This window comes from Mus caroli, chromosome 2 (genome assembly GCF_900094665.2).
Source record: "Mus caroli chromosome 2, CAROLI_EIJ_v1.1, whole genome shotgun sequence".
Lineage (NCBI taxonomy): Eukaryota > Metazoa > Chordata > Mammalia > Rodentia > Muridae > Mus > Mus caroli.
In genome coordinates, this window is record NC_034571.1 from 142,692,912 (window position 1) to 142,709,120 (window position 16,209).

At 46.5% G+C, this 16,209-nt stretch overlaps 1 protein-coding gene across 1 annotated transcript in view; it reads right to left on the reverse strand.

Moving 5' to 3' along the window:
• Positions 1 to 407: 407 nt before the first annotated feature.
• Acss1 (acyl-CoA synthetase short chain family member 1) overlaps positions 408 to 16,209 on the reverse strand; it is a 48,256-nt gene continuing 32,454 nt past the window's right edge. The window contains exons 6-14 of the mRNA XM_021151088.2: positions 13,435 to 13,582; positions 12,196 to 12,333; positions 10,819 to 10,911; positions 9,788 to 9,900; positions 9,341 to 9,467; positions 8,566 to 8,693; positions 8,375 to 8,438; positions 3,519 to 3,637; positions 408 to 2,064 (exon numbers count right to left, since the gene is read on the reverse strand). Coding sequence (XP_021006747.1) covers positions 1,885 to 2,064; positions 3,519 to 3,637; positions 8,375 to 8,438; positions 8,566 to 8,693; positions 9,341 to 9,467; positions 9,788 to 9,900; positions 10,819 to 10,911; positions 12,196 to 12,333; positions 13,435 to 13,582 — 1,110 coding nt within the window. The 3' untranslated portion in view covers positions 408 to 1,884. The remainder of the gene's footprint in view (positions 2,065 to 3,518; positions 3,638 to 8,374; positions 8,439 to 8,565; positions 8,694 to 9,340; positions 9,468 to 9,787; positions 9,901 to 10,818; positions 10,912 to 12,195; positions 12,334 to 13,434; positions 13,583 to 16,209) is intronic.

The following is a 16,209-nucleotide window of genomic DNA, read 5'->3' on the forward strand; positions in this document are numbered from 1 at the left end:
TTCACTTGTAACCCCAGCATTAGGGAGTTGGAGATAGAATCTACAGGGCTCACTGGCCAGCCAGACTAGCCACTTGGTGAGTCCCAAGTCTAGTGAGAGACCTTGTCTTAAAAAAGAAAAGGTAGATGGTGCTATGAGGTTGTCTTCTGGCCTCAAAGCACACCACACAGACACACACACAGACACACACACGAATACACGGCACCAACATTTTTTGTGTGGACTATCTTTTGAGTTGGATAGACCCCTTTTCGTTTTCCCTTAGGATTATGTTGGCTAGGGTGGGAGTGGGGTGGGGGTAAAGGTCTGATTGAGTGATAACCTAGCGTTCAGGAGGCCCTAGATTCAATCCCCAACCAGGAAGAAACAAAATAGAATAACGTCAACCAAAAACATCCCCATAAGAAGACAGTGAACAAAATAAAGCTTTATTTGGATATTTCTACAAATCATTCCGAGAGCTTCTATCAGTAACCTGGAGACCTAGGCCATTTCAAAGGGCACAGTAACTATACTCAGCCACGTCCATCACATGGCTCTTCACTGCTGATTGTAACAAAGGACTATTAAGATTTGTTCATACTACAACCATTCCACCTCCTGGGAGCGTCAGCATGTTTACCCCATTACCCAAGACGTCAGGACAGACAGTAAGTGTGCAGTAGCTAAGATCCCCTGAAACACCCACATAGCTAAGTTCTGTGGACCAGACAGAACAGGCTTCCTCTGCCCCCAGGGGCCCTGCTCACAGAGCTGCCTCCCCTTCAGCCCTCCCATGCTTAGCCACAATCTAGCTACAAAATAAGCTTTTCATGACTTCACTATTTGCATCACTCACCAATGTCCAGAGGACTTAAGGCACATCAAAAGAGAACTTGCTCAGGAGCACCAAGTGTCATCGTCATTGGACCACAGTGAGTTCTTGCTGCCCCAACCACAAAAGAAAGGGCAGGCAGAGTCTTAAGGAGCTCAGTTCAGATGAGACCAGAGGCTTAATAAGACACCCGAGTTTTCACTGGCTACCATGAACAACCTCACACGTTTGAAGCAATATGTTCTCCTACTATGAGGCACCTTGGAGAAAGAAACTCCTTCCAGATCACAGCTTAGAGAAACAAACCCAAATGATTTCACAAGTAAAGGAGAGGACATTCACTCCGACTCTTGGGAGTTAGAGGTGTGGTGTGCAGCTCAGAGGTAGAGCTCTTGCTTGCCTAGTGTGCAGGAGGCCCTGAGTGCAATCCCTACCATACAAAATGTAAGAATTGTCCAGTTTGTTCTATCATAAAATGAACCAAATATGAAATGGATGCAGGAGTTGGATATGGTGACTTGGATTAGCAGGATCAGGAGAGTTATGTGTCAGAGGCACAAACATCTCTGGTTTGGACTTTAAGCACATTGAATGGTAATAAAATTTTTTTAAAAAGCGCATTCTGTTATCTTCATCCCTGGGGAGGTAAGAAGGGAGATTCTTCCCACGGGGTGTGTGTGTGTGTGTGTGTAACTAAATGTTCACATTATACTCAAATGTTCTGCTATTCTCCCCAAATAGAAAAAGTACAAAAAAATAAAATAATTTGTGTTTTGTATCTAAACACATCTGGAGAAAGCATGACAGTTTTGGAGCTAAGACCTCTGGTCACCCTGTTCTGGCTTAGTGCCAATTATGACTTGATTCTGGAAACCAGATGTAGAACAAAGGCCTTCCCCCACCCTCCAGAAGCAGCCCTCTGGGCCCCAGGAGAAAGAAAAAGGGGCTTCAGCTTCAAATAGGGCAGTAGACGGGTCATGTGTTCAGAAGAAACACCTTTGAAGCTGCTTTCCCTGAGGATGTCCAGGGGTCCTATGCAGCCTTGTCTGAACAACACAGAGGCACACCTCTCAGTTGGTAGCAGCCCGCTGCTCTTCATACTTCTGGAAGGCACTCAAGATTTCTGTGATGACGCTGGGGTCCTCCAGGGTAGTGGTGTCCCCTAGATCCTGTCCCCTGCTGGTGATGATCTTCCTCAGTAGTCTCCTCATCACTTTCCCAGATCTGGTTTTGGGGAGACGCTTCACCACCTGGCAAAGATGAGTGGTGTTAGGGTCTGGGCAGCGCCCTCTGACAAAGCGACTGCCCTGGGATGAGACTTCTCCTATGCAGGTTGACACTCCCACAGAGGACTACAAAGCAACTTTGCCTGATATATAAACCAAGCAAGGTCTTAATCCCCCTGCAAACTGAGCCTGAAGCTGACATCAATCCAAAGGGCAGGATCTAACCTGTAACCAAGCTTTGCTGATCCGCCTCCAGGTGTGACCAATGAGCCTGTTTTGTCTACCACAATGCTTGAGTGGTTTCCTCCTTAGCCCAAGCCTCTGGCTTAGTTGGGTAAAAGCCTCTGAGTAGAATGTTTGGAAGGGGTGTGTGTGTGTGTGTGTGTGTGTGTGTGTGTGTGTGTGTGTGTGTGTGTGTGTGTAGACGGTAGTACTTGCTGGAGATTGAAGCCCTATCTGGAAATAGTTAATGTTACAAGTTCAACTGATAGGCCAGCATTGCGAGCACTATGAAGGGATGATGAACCCTTCTTGCCTCAAAGAATTCCAACCTAGAAATCATTGTGGAGAGGTATCAGCAAAGAAAGAAAGAAAAAAAAAAAAGTCTGAAGAGACTCAAGGGTGGCCCAGGCCTTCCCACAGGAAATGAATCCTTTACAGGAAATAGGAAACATGTTCAGAAACCACATGAGACTGGAGAACGCCATGTCTCTCAAATCTTTAAAATCTGTAGTTTGACTGAGACATAGCTGAGTGGTGGAGTTCAAGTTCAGCATTCAGAAGTCTCTGGGCTCAACTCTGTTACGATTTGAATCTTAGATGTTCTCCAAAGACTATGTGGAAGGAATGGTCAACAGTCTGTGGTGCTGTTGGGGTATAGTGAAACTTTCAGGAGGTGGGAGTCTGGTGAGAGAAAGAAAGGTCATTCAAGGGGTGGTCTTTGAAGGATATATTCAATCCCTTCTCCACTACCATGATTTAAGCAGCTTTGTTTGTCACATGCTTCCCACCAAGATAAAAGGTGTTGCTACCGGACAAAATACAGCCCCTCCAACCAACCATAAACTGTAACCCTGAGCCAAAATAAAACCTTCCCATCATTTAAGTTAATTGCCTCAGGCATTTTGCCTCAGAGATAGAAAGCAAACACATACCTAACATCACAAAAAGAAAAAACTAAATAAAATTTATGCTTTCCTTACCATTCAGTCCCGTACCAGTAGCCATCGTTCGAGTGCTACAGTACAAGAGTGTCTAGCCTTGCCTTGTGTCTAGCCTTGCCTAGGGCTGTGTCCTAAACAAGTGTCTGCTGTAAACTCACGAAAAACACTCAGCGAAACCCAAACCACTAATGACCCCGTTTTGATGTTGGGATAAAAGGAACCCCTTGCTTGTAAAAGTTGAGCATTGCTTGACATTTGTGGAAAGCAGAAACTTAAAGAGAGTGATGCTCTCCCCCTAAGGTGGAGTTGACTCACCAGGATCTGGTCAGGCACAGCATACTTGGCGATCTTGGTGGCCACCGACAACTTGAGTTCATTCACTACCATGTTCTCATCACTGATGTTATCTTTCAGCACAATGAAGGCAAATGCAGCTGGAAAGAGAGCAAAGACTGGGAAGTGCTAGGTCCTGAGTCTGTCTTGAATTCCCTCTTACGAGCTGCTGTAAACCCAGAGGGTTTCTAAATCCTGAGATGGTTTCACAGTAGCGACTGGTTTCAGCTACTGTAGCCCTGACAGAGCAATGTCCAAGGCACAGGAAGTGAAAGCAACTCCAACAGCGGCTCTGACAGCGTCCCCCATGGGTGAGAGCATGACACAGCCACAGTGCTGATGGCTGTGTGTGACCTGGGACAAGTGACTTAACGTTCTGTTCCCTCATCTGGGAAAGAATGCATGACATGGGCTGCCTGGAAATAGACACAAGATTGTGTATCAGCATACGGGTGAACACATAGCTGTTTTTACTTCAAAATTCTGTCCCCTGAGGCTGGGGAGATGGCTTAATCAGTAAAGAACGGGCCACATAAGGATAATAACTTGAATTCAGATCCCTAGTACTTGGGTAAAGAAGCAGGCATGCGTGGTGGTACATGCCTGTAATCCTAGCACTGGGGAGGTAGAAATAGGAGGATCCTTGGAGCTTGCTGGCTAGCCATCCTAGCCAATCAGTGAGCTCCAGGTTCAGTGAGAGACCGTGTATTAAAAAATTCAGTGGAGCAGGTGTCCTTATTGCATGTTGGAGCATCTTCTGGGTATATGCCCAGGAGTGGTATAGCTGGGTCCTCAGGTAGTACTATGTCCAATTTTTTGAGGAACTATCAACTGATTTCCAGCGTGGTTGTACCAGCTTGCAATCCCACCAGCAATGGAGGAGTGTTCCTCTTTCTCCACATCCTCGCCAGAATCTGCTGTCCTGAGTTTTTTATCTTAGCCATTCTGACTGGTGTGAGGTGGAATCTCAAGCTCCACTATGTTCATAGCAGCCTTATTTATTATATCCAGAAGCTGGAAAGAACCCAGATGTCCTTCAACAGAGGAATGGATACAGAAACGGTGGTACATTTACATAATGGAGTACTACCCAGCTATTAAAAAGAATGACCTCATGAAATTCTTGGGAAAAGGGATGGAATGAGAAAGTATCTTGATTGAGGTAACCCAATCAGAAAAGAACACACATGGTATGCACTCACTGATAAGTGGATATTAGCCCAGAAATTCAGAATACACAAGATATAATTCACAGTCCACATGAAGCCCAAGAAGAAGGAAAACCACAGTGTGGATACTTCGGTCCTTCTTAGAAGGGGGATCAAAATACCCATGGGAGGAGATACAGAGCCAAAGTTTGGAGCAGAAACTGAAGGAAAGGTCATCCAGTGACTGTCCTACCTGGGGATCCATCCCATATACAGTTACCAAACACAAACACTATTGTGGATGCCAGCAAATGCTTGCTGACAGGAGCCTGATATAGCTGTCTCCTGAGAGGCTCTGACAAATACAGAAGTAGATGCTCAAGCCATCCATTAGACTGAGCACAGGGACCCCAGTGGAGGAGCTAGAGAAAGTACCCAAGGAACTGAAGGGGTTTGCAGCCCCATAGGAGGAACAATATGAACCAACCAGTACCCCCAGAGCTCCTGGGACTAGACCACCAACCAAAGAGTACACATGGAGGGACCCATGCCTCTAGCCACATATGTAGCAGAGGATGGCCTTGTGGGACATCAGTGAGAGGAGAGGCCTTTAGTCTTGTGAAGGCTAGATGCCCCAGTGTAGGGGACTGCCAGGACAGGGAAGCAGGAGTGGGTGGGTTAGTGAGCAGGGGGAGGGGGATAGGATAGGGGAATTTTTGGAGGGGAAACCAGGAAAGTGGATAAAATTTGAAATGTAAATAAAGAAAATATCTAATAAAAAATTAGTGGAGGACAACTGAGCAAGACATTTGATTTTGACCTCTGACTTTCACATGCATGTGTGCTATACAATCATGCATACACACACACACACACACACACACACACACACACACACATTACATGGCCATAGGTCAATTGCTGGTTGAGTATGCTGGGGCTACTGTGTTCAACAGTATCAAACTTCAACCTTGAAAAGCTCCATCATGGAAGAAAGTTCTGCCAGGCTGCAATGACATTTTCCACTATCCTGGCAAGGTTCAGAAAGGACACTTCTGCTACCACACAAAAATCTAATTTTACTCTTTGTCTATTTCCATTTTCCAAATGTAGCCTCCCCCTGAACTTCTGGAATCTACTACAGCATGTAGCATCCCCATTGACCAGGCTTACTATTCAATGTCTGTCTCTCCTTTCTGTTTCCTGACCATCCCATCAGGTGGTTCCATGATGGCAGAGGCTCTACCTACTTTACGTTCCTTGGCATCTCTCAGCATCTAAAACCATGCCCTGAGTGTGGTAGGTGCTTGTTAAATGTGTTGACAAATGATTATTTCCTGCCCAAGCTACAATCTATGCAATGAACTCAGCTGCTACTAGAAAGGTTTCCCCATCATTACCTGAAAAACTCTTATTCATCCCTCAAAGGCAAGCTTGGTTAACATATACCCTGTGACAATTTCTCTTACTCTGTCCATAGGTTACAGTATTTGGTATCTAGAATGGTTGGTAGCTTCACTATCCCTACTCCATCAGGTTGTGAGATCTTTAGAGGAAAGAACTACATTGTTTCATTATGGCAGCTGAGGGGACTATGAAGACAGACAAACCTGGATTGCTGATTCCCGAGGCAGGGATGAAGGGCTGTGGAAGAGCAGGTTAAGAGCCAGAGACGTGCAAGGTTCAAATGGTCACAAACCAGCAGGACTAGAAGCTAGCCAAAGCTTCAGGTCCTCACAAACTAGACCCACGAGTGCTCAGAGGAAGTGAGGACAAACTCCAAATGTGTTCAAGCAGCTTGACACTAAGAACTGTGAATGGGTTATCCATGAATTACAAATCTGTTCGAAGCCAGTAGCATCACACTATATGTAAATTTCCCTCCCAGCCCTGCAGGCATTGAAGGGCTGGCAATACCTGATGCTGAAAGCTGATGCTGGAGTACAGAGGCCAGAGGACTCAGAGAGAATGCTAAGCATCAGACACCACACTGGGAGTGCCCTTGAAGAACCCACATGCAGGCAGAACAGGTGAGACAGAGCACAACCCAACACATAGCCTATCCCATCTAAAGCTATCCAGCTGCAATGCAGCTTCCTTGACCTTGTTCCTATTTTCTAGGGTTCACCCAAGGGCTGATAGACCCCCAAGGACAAGGCAGAAGGTGGCTGGGGTCACAGGCCACTTTCAGCACTTTTTGCCCTCTCGGGTTCAGTCAGGACTGAAGTATTGGCACTGTCTTGGGACTTGGGAATTGAACCTTCACAGCTTCCAAATGGTGGGAGTCTACCAGGGCACTGAAGATTCTTGAACCATGGAGATATCAAATGCAGGGACCCCAGAAGTGGGTCCAGATCCCTATGCAAATGAGGTACCTTCACAGTTACCCATGAGGAACTGTTCCCACCGTTACCCCACTCCCTTCTCGATGATATCTAGACATTGCCTCGGCTGGAGGGTGTCCCAAACAGCTCTCGCACATGCCTTTGTTCCAATAGCAAAGCCACAGCCACCTCAGTTCTATGATTTCTAAGGATGTTGTTTTTGAAGCACTTGATTGATTTTTAAATTTTGCAACAAGTCAGTTCAAAGAAAGTATCTAATGGGACTGGAGCGATGGCTTAGCAGTTAAGAACACTGGCTACTCTTCCAGAAGACAGAAGTCCTAGTCTCAGAATTTACACGGCAGCTGATAACCATCCATAAATCCAGTTCCAGGAGATCCAATACCCCATCTCACTACCTCTGCAAGTACCACACACGTGATGCACGGATACACATGCAGGCAAAACATCCATAGACATTAAATAAAGATATCAAAGAGAAAGAAAGGCAGTATCTAAGGTGCTGTGGTGGAGCTCGGTAGTAGACTGCATGCTTAGCACGTTTGAGGACTTGGTTTCTGGCTGGGACGTGAAAAAGGTTAAATGTCTGGTTAATCATGAGAGTTACCACAGCACATAAGTGTAGACAAGAGTCAGGTGACACTTGGAGCACGCTGTAACACAGAGTGCCCCTAAGAGGAGAGAGAACACTCAATCCCAGGCCACTTCACAGGGCATACAAGGTCATTTTGTGTAGAAATGACCTCATATGTGCTTAGAATATGGCCATGTCACACCAGGCCACAGAGTCTGCCATTGCAACACTCAAGTGTCCTTTCTAGACACAGCCACTTGGGAATCAGCTGGCTCTGGGGAAATTTTCTTTTAAATATATCATTGATTTAAGAACATTCTGATAATTTACTCTGCCCTCCCTTACCATGTCAATTATGCTATGGGATGCCAAGTTTCCCCTGCATCTCAGGGAAGCACACGGACTGCTCTAGGGCATAGCCTAGTGCACAGGTATAGCAGCTACAGAGCTGGCATGAGTGCTGAAACCAAGCGGGTGGGTGGGCAGGAAGATATGTATGTGGCTTAGAAAGTGCCCCAGTCAGAGATACCGGAAACAGACTTCTCAGGCTCAGCTAGGGTCCAAATCATGGTTTCTTATGGCTGAATGTCCTTAAAGGTCAGTAAATCTGGGCATTTTGTAGCTTAGACTTAATATTTACCTTGATCAGTGTCCTCATCAGGAAGGTAACAGTATAGCCCATAAGGCCCTATGACTGTATCCTGTTGTCTTTCTATTGGGGCACCCTGCTGCACATGATCCTCCACTATAGAAAGAAGGGGGGACACTCACCTTCTCCTTTGATATCATGAGGGTACCCAATGACAGCAGTTTCTGGAACAGCGGGATGGTCAGCCTGTGCAGAACAGAGGGCAAAAGGCCCTGAGATGACTTGGGGTTTGCATTCCCATCCTGACTCTGAGATCAACAGATGCATCGTGAGAATACCAGGCAAAGTAAAAGGCAGGCTGGGCTTAGCTTACCATTGCATCCTCAATCTCTGCAGTCCCCAGGCGATGACCACTGATATTGATGACATCATCCATGCGCCCTGTGATCTGGTAATAGCCACCCTCTGTCCGGTGAGCTCCGTCTCCAGTGAAGTAATAACCTACACAGTAGTGAGGCATCCAAGGCCAGGGGCTCTGAGTCAGGCCCAGCGCAGTCCAAGTTCCTAACCTGTTATCTCTCTCCAACAACCAACAAATAAACATCTCCCTCAGTGGTCTATTGAGAGGGCAAGTGGCACGGAGTCTACGTCATATGAATGATGTCAAGAATGTTAATGTCCAGAAAACAGAAAACAGCAGGGATGCTCATAAAGATGAATGGCAGCTGTAACCTTGAGACTGAAAGTTGCTACTTCCAGCAAGGCAGAGACCTTGGCAGCCACACAAACTTCCAACCCAGGACCCAAAAGAAACATTGAGAAGAATGGGAATGTAAACTATGAACACCCAGCCTCTGTGACAGCTTCCCAATCATGTCTTATCATTCATTTCTTCCCCATTATCTTCTATGATGTCCATCCCAGGCCAGAGCCATGGATATACTCATGTTCATCCTGGCCCTTACACAGGGTCCGCATGCCCACCCGATCTCCCAACCAAGATAAGGAAGGCCTGAGAAGTAAAGGGAGGGTCCAGAGACAGACTCACTTTCACAGAGCTGCCATGAATTTAACCAGATCCCCTATCTATAGAAACAGGACTCCAGGAATCCCTGGAGAAGACATGGGGATCTATCCTAGCTGCTCACCTGGGTATGCTCTGAAGTAGGCATCTACGAACCTCTGGTGGTCACCATAGATGGTCCTTGCCATGCCTGGCCAAGCTTTGGAAATACACAAGGCCCCAGAGACATCTCCACCCTCCAAAACATTGCCCTACAGATGGAGAGAGACATTCATGAGAGGCCTGGCCAGCCCTGGGAGAAAGTCAAAGAATTGACTATCGGCTTGACCCGAGGCAGGCAATATGAAGCACTGGATAGAACTGCCCAGAGCTTTCCTCCTGACAAAGTTTGATGAGAGCCCTGGCTTGCAGCAGTCATTAGCAGTGCTGTTTAAGAAAGGGCTGTGGGGCATGTGTGAGGACCTGGCCTTTACTCCAGGGACTAGACCCTGCATCTTAGCAAAGGACAGAAACCAGGGGGTAGAAGGCTTGCCAGATGAGTAGCAAGGCCTTATGTGCAAAACCCTCACACCTTCTCATCCATGAGTGCAGGGACGATGCCAAAAAACGGCCTCATGGCCATGCCTGGGAGGATCTCTGCCCCAACTTCCGAGGGCCGTGGTGCAATGCAGATGCCTCCAGTTTCTGCAGGAAGGATGAAGAAACACCAATTGACCTGGGAGCCAGGGACAGATATATTCCACTATGTTCTCATCTAGGCTTGGTCTGTAGTCTTCTCTTCTCGGGTACTACCCTCTGTCCAATAGGCCCTCACTGGGTCAGGCCTATGTTTGAAATAGGGAAGGGTGAAAAGCCACCTACTTGCACAGGAAGATGGAAGAAATAAACTGCTGGAAGCTAAGACCAATGAATGGTGAAACCTGTGTGGTCATTTCTCTGGCACCTGAATCAGTTAGTACGCATGGTCGTGTTTCATGAAGCACACTGGGAAAAGTTCTCTGTCCCGTGTCTTCCAGAACAGACCAGAGATGTTATGTGAACCTGTCTCATGCTGGCCACTTGCAACTAAGGCTTTCGACAGCTGTGTTACTGAACATCCCAAGGAGTCGGATATATATATGGAAAATGCCACAGAGGGGAAAAAAACACTTCTTTCTCAGAAAGTGTGTGTGTTCAGAAAGTGGTGGTGCTGAGGCAGAAAGCTATTGAGCACGGATGAGGTCCAGCACTGCACCAAAATTAAAAAGAAAGGAAGCAAGCAAGGAAAGGGCCTCTGCCTGTAAAGGAGAATGGGCCCTGGGGACTCGTTAGGCCACTGGCCCTAGTTTGTCACCTCATTTCCTCCTCACTCTGGAGCTCACACAGAGGCTGTAAGATACACATGAAACCGAGGTTCACGAGGGCATTGCATGTCCCAGACAGCAGACAGGCTGTACCTCTGAACCTTCTCCTGTGCAACTGCATGCTGAAGGGACATGGGCCTCGTGAGCACCATCACAGTCACTTTTGAGAGCACGAACCCTGGTGCTAGGTATGCATGAGCCCACTCCTGTCCCAGGTTAGTCCTCAGGCCTGGGACAACTCCCCCTCAGGGACACTCACCCGTCTGCCACCAAGTGTCCACCAGTGTACATCTGCCATCACCCACGACTTTGTGGAGCCACTCCCAGGCTTCGTGGTTGATAGGCTCTCCCACTGAAACCACACAAAAGCAAGAAGGAAATTAACAGGCTTCAAAATAACCTCAAACACAAAGGAATACATTATTAGGGAGGAAGAGCTCAGTGACCTTCCTGATGGCTACACCAAGGGACCTGGAAAGGTCTGCGTTCCCATGACCATAGCCATCAAAGTAATGCACATCATGATGACTACATGCACTCTGATAGCTCAAAAGGTTTGAAACTATGGACAAACAGGATGCTACCCATAGTACAGGACTGAAAGCTGGCGCCAAGTTTCTGAGGAGCAAGTATGGTGCATCTGCTATAATTAAGAGAGCATACATGGGGCTGGAGAGATGGCTCAGGGGTTAAGAGCTCTGTGCTCTTCCAGAGGTCCTGAGTTCAATTCCCAGCAGCCACATGGTGGCTCACAACCATCTACAGGGGGGATCTGATGCTCTTCTTCAGGCAGGCAGATGTTTTTGCAGCAGAGCACTCATAAATTAAATAAATTAAAAAAAATTTTTAAAAAGAGAGAAAGTATACATTTCATACAACTCTTTTGGACAATTAGCAGGGGTAGAATCTAGTAAAGCTAAAGATGTGTTTGCCCTACTACCTGAAATTTTGACTTCTGACATTTATTCCATAGAACTCAGAATAGACACCTGACAAGGAATAGACATGAACACAGATGGACCCATGCCAGGCTTGCTCATCACTGCCAGAAAAAGACTGCCTTTAAGGGCAGGAATCACAGCAAGAGGTTGCCAGAGAGAGCCTTCTATATCCTTTTCTGCTTTCTAGCCTATTTTCTTCTATTGTTTGTTTTTGTTTTGTTTGTTTGTTTTTCGAGACAGGGTTTCTCTGTATAGCCCTGGCTGTTCTGGAACTCACTTTGTAGACCAGGCTGGCCTCGAACTCAGAAATCCACCTGCCTCTGCCTCCCGAGTGCTGGGATTAAAGGNGTGCGCCACCACGCCCGGCTATTCTTCTATTGTTGATCTAGGTCATGATCACCTGTGTTGTGTTTGAGAGAAAGTCTCTATCAACCTGGCTCCTTGGCATCTGTATGCTTGACTGGCTCTTAAGCTCTAAAATGAGATGCTCTGCCCTAGCATCCCATGGCCTGACTTCGTGCAGTGTCTGTCAGGACAGCTCCCAAGGCTAGCACACAACCTCGCTCATCAGTTTAGAGCAATTATTGCTGAAACAGTGGAGTGCCCCCGCCCCACCCTGTTGAGTATAACTACCCAGTTTAGCATTACCGAGCAAAGCCCCAGGCCCATGCTAAGGCACACAGCACTGTGCTTACCTGACCCCAGTGTGCGCAGGGAAGAGCGGTCATACTTTTTCACCCAGGCGTCCCCATACTTCAGCAGCAGCCGGACAGCTGTCGGGGCACCATAGAACTGGTTGATCTTTAGCCTCTGCACTGTCTCCCAGTAACGACCTACAAGAGAGTCACAGTCAGCCAGGTAGTCCACCAAGCATGACCTATTTTATACATGCAAGCCAAGCTCAGAGTTTTGAGGCCCGCATCTATGCATGTGATCATAGAGAGGGAGCCCCTACCATCCTTGAAGAAAGGGGTCCCAGAGAACTCCCTAACTACAAGGTGGGCATACAAAAGCTTCTACACCCAACCTCAGATAACAGCATCACGTGAGGTGTTCCACGTGAGCTAGTCGGGGATCAGTTTCAGACGTTTCTGCTGCAAGTTTAAAAAAAAAGTGACATGGAACTTTGGTCCCTAAATTATTAAATGGTCCCTCAAGTAATGACCCATCTTCCTTTGAAAACAGCACAGCTGCTGGTATAATACTCACACCTAATACTAGAAACCCCATAGATCACACTGTTCCATGAAGCCGCTCTTAAGCAATGATCCTCTGTCCCTGCTATCACCCCTTTAAGCTTCCTTGAATATGGCTGAGGGGGGGACCAAGAGGCTTAGCAAAGAAAAGGTTCACACCCCAGTACTGAGGCATGTTAGAGCAAGAGCCAGCAACAATTCGACCACATTAAAGTAAATATTTGGGAAAACTGTATTACGTGAGAGAAACACAGAAAGACAGCAGGAGGTGGTCATGTCCTCAAAGATGCAACTTAACAAGGGTTATGAATGGTTCTGAAGCTTGGGCGGTGGGACTGAGGAGAGTGGGAAAGATGGATGGATGGCCCAGGCTTTGAGGAAAGACCACATGTAGACAATGGGAGTGGCTCTAAAAATGAAATGGGGAACGCTGAAGAAATGACTCTCAGCAGGCAGCTTACAATACAGGGACAAGAAACATGAAATGGGCAGTTTTGAGATGAGTTTGCTCCTGGTCGAACTCCCTCTGATCTTTCTGCACATGGCATTAGGCTCCAGTTCATCTAGCAAGGCACAGAGCCTAGCAAATCCAGGGTCTATCTGGCCTCTGGTCAATGGGACACAAGAACTGTCCCCTTGCCAGATGCAAGCCTCCAGGCTTCTGTGACTCTTTCCTCCAACCTCGAGATCCCTCCCCTACTACCTCAAGCCAGCCTCACCAGAATTCTTGGTCCTCACCAGCATCAGGGTAAACTGGGGTGCTCTCAAAAAGGACTGTGGTAGCTCCATTGCAGAGGGGTCCATACACCACATAGCTGTGTCCTGTGATCCAACCGATGTCAGCCACACAGCCAAAGACATCACCTGGCTGGTAGTCAAACACGAGCTACAGACACAGGAGAGTACCCTCAAGAGCTTGTCTTCCCCGAGTCACTCTTTTCCTACCCACCACTAAGACACAGTTGTGTGCCCAGCAGTCTGTAACTGTGACAGCCACCACAGCTGTCAGGAGTAAGGTGAGTGATGGCTGCAGAGGTTTTCCACAGAGCCCAGCAGAAGACAGAACCCCAAACACAGACAGTGACCGTGACCATGTGGCCATTACAAGTACCAAACTGTACATGGTACATGAGCCCAGGGAATGATTGCAAGCCAAATAATGCTGAGTTACAGGATGAAGTTTGCTCTGGAGTTCATGTGTGATCTAAAGACGGTCCATGTCCTGAACCATGTATGCACTGATGTATGCCATTTAATCTCAGTATACAATTAAGGTGTGGCAACTTGAAGTGGATATGTGCCTTGGAATTAGAACATAGTCTTGTCATGCAAGAAGCCCTAAGTTTAATCTGTAGCAGCAAGAGAAGAAAAAAAGATCTGGCATATTTCTGAACTACCTTATACCACTAGGTTTTTTTTTTTTTAACATTCTAAAAACTCAAACATTCTAGAAATCAAATGCAAGTACCTATTGAGCACCATCAGCTTCTGTAAGCATGCAAGGGACACTTGCTTCCCCTTGCTTCCCCTTGGGATCCTGTTGACCATTTGAGGAAAACAAAGCTCAGGGACACTGTGACAAATGACTGACAAAGACAAACTCTAAGGAAATGAAAGGGACCAAAGGGAACCCGCAGAGTAAAGAAGGCACCCAGATACTGTGATGAGCAGAAATACTTATGCCTAGGGATATGCTTTGGTATGAACCTCGAAAGAAACATGGGACAGTAATATATCACGTTATAAAAGATGGGATTGCAGAAAGGGCTCCTGCAAGGCCAGTAAACATTCCGCTTCTTTACCAAAGTGGAATCGTTTTATAGTAATTCATTGATACACAGATTGGCATTTGGTAGGATTTGTAGATTTTTTAAAAAGAGGTTTGCTGGCTATGGTGGCACACACCTTTAAATATTTGCATGTGAAAGGCAGAGGCAGGCAAGCTTCTGTGTGTTTGAGGTCTCTCTGATCTACATAGCAAATTCCAGGCCAGTCAAGACTACTACATAGATAGGAAGACCCTGCCTCAAATATATATATATATATATATATATATATATATATATATACATATATATATACATATATATATACACACACATACATATATGTATTACATTTCAAATAAATGTAAATATGACAAATAAATAAATATGAGATGGAGAATGCTGAAGCAATGGCTCTCAGCAGGCAGCTTCCATTATAGGGACAGGAAGCATGAAATGGTGGGCAGTTTAAATATAAATATAAAATATAAATATTTAAACCTTTCCCGGTTTCCCCTCTGCAAACTTCCTATCCCATCCCCCCTTACCCTGCTTCTATGAGGGTGTTCCCCACCCACCCACCCACCATCCACTCCTGCCTCACTGCCCCAGCATTTCTCTACACTGGGGCATTAAGCCTTCCCAGGACCAAGGGCCTCCCTTCCCATCCATGCCAGATAAGGCCCCTTTAGGATGCTCTAATCTTAAAACCACCAAGCACTCAAGAGCAAAACAATTGTGTATGTAATTCAGATCCAAATTGTCTGCCCTGGGACTGAAGATTTCTTTCCCCATATTTCCATACAGGAAACCCTGGGCTTGTGTGCTGTCATTCTCCAAAAGTCTCAACAGCCAGGAAGGTCTACGACTCTGTTGCATAGCCCACTGTGGCTCACACCTCCATACCCTTCACAGCCAACAATCTTCTTTCCTAACAGTCTCAACGACATCAGCATGCACCCATGTGCATGGGAATACCCATAAACACATGATCACATGCCTGTGGGGAAATATGCTCATTTGTATATATCCACATGCATCTATACACATATAAACATTCCCCCAAGTGAACACATACATGCATATCAAAACATGTACACTTGAACCAAGGACCCTGGCACAAACTGTCATCTGAGCACAGGGAAGCCCCAGTGTGGACATCTCTAACATCTTCCACTGAGGACAGAGACATGGCAGCCTCAGCATTGGCACAAACTAAACCAGCCAGGTCCCAGCAGAGCTGGGCACACCTACATGGGAACAAGAGTTTCACTCCAACAGACACAGAGAGTGTGCTACGGAGCTGCATGGGCTCTTGGGAACACCCCAGGCCTCCTTATACCTCAAGGCCTGAGTGTGACACCTAGCATAGAAAAAGTTTCCAACACTAAATGAGCAGAAAGACATACATCTGTCATGCTGTTCCTACTTGTGTTTAATCTTAGCCACAGAAGTCTCTACTCCCGATGCTCTAAAAAAAAAAAAAAAGAACTCTTAAGTAGTGAAAAATATGCTTCTTGCATCTCTGTACCTTGTGGGAGTTTGAATAAGAATGGCTCCCATGGGCCCATATGTTTGAATGTGCAGTTATAAGGAAGTGGTGTTATTTGAGAAGGATTAAGAGGTGTGGCCTCAGGGGCTGGAGAGATGCTTCAGCAGTTAAGAGCGCCGACTGCTCTTCTGAAGGTCGTGAGTTCAAATCCCAGCAACCACATGATGGCTCACAACCATCCGTAATGAGATCTGA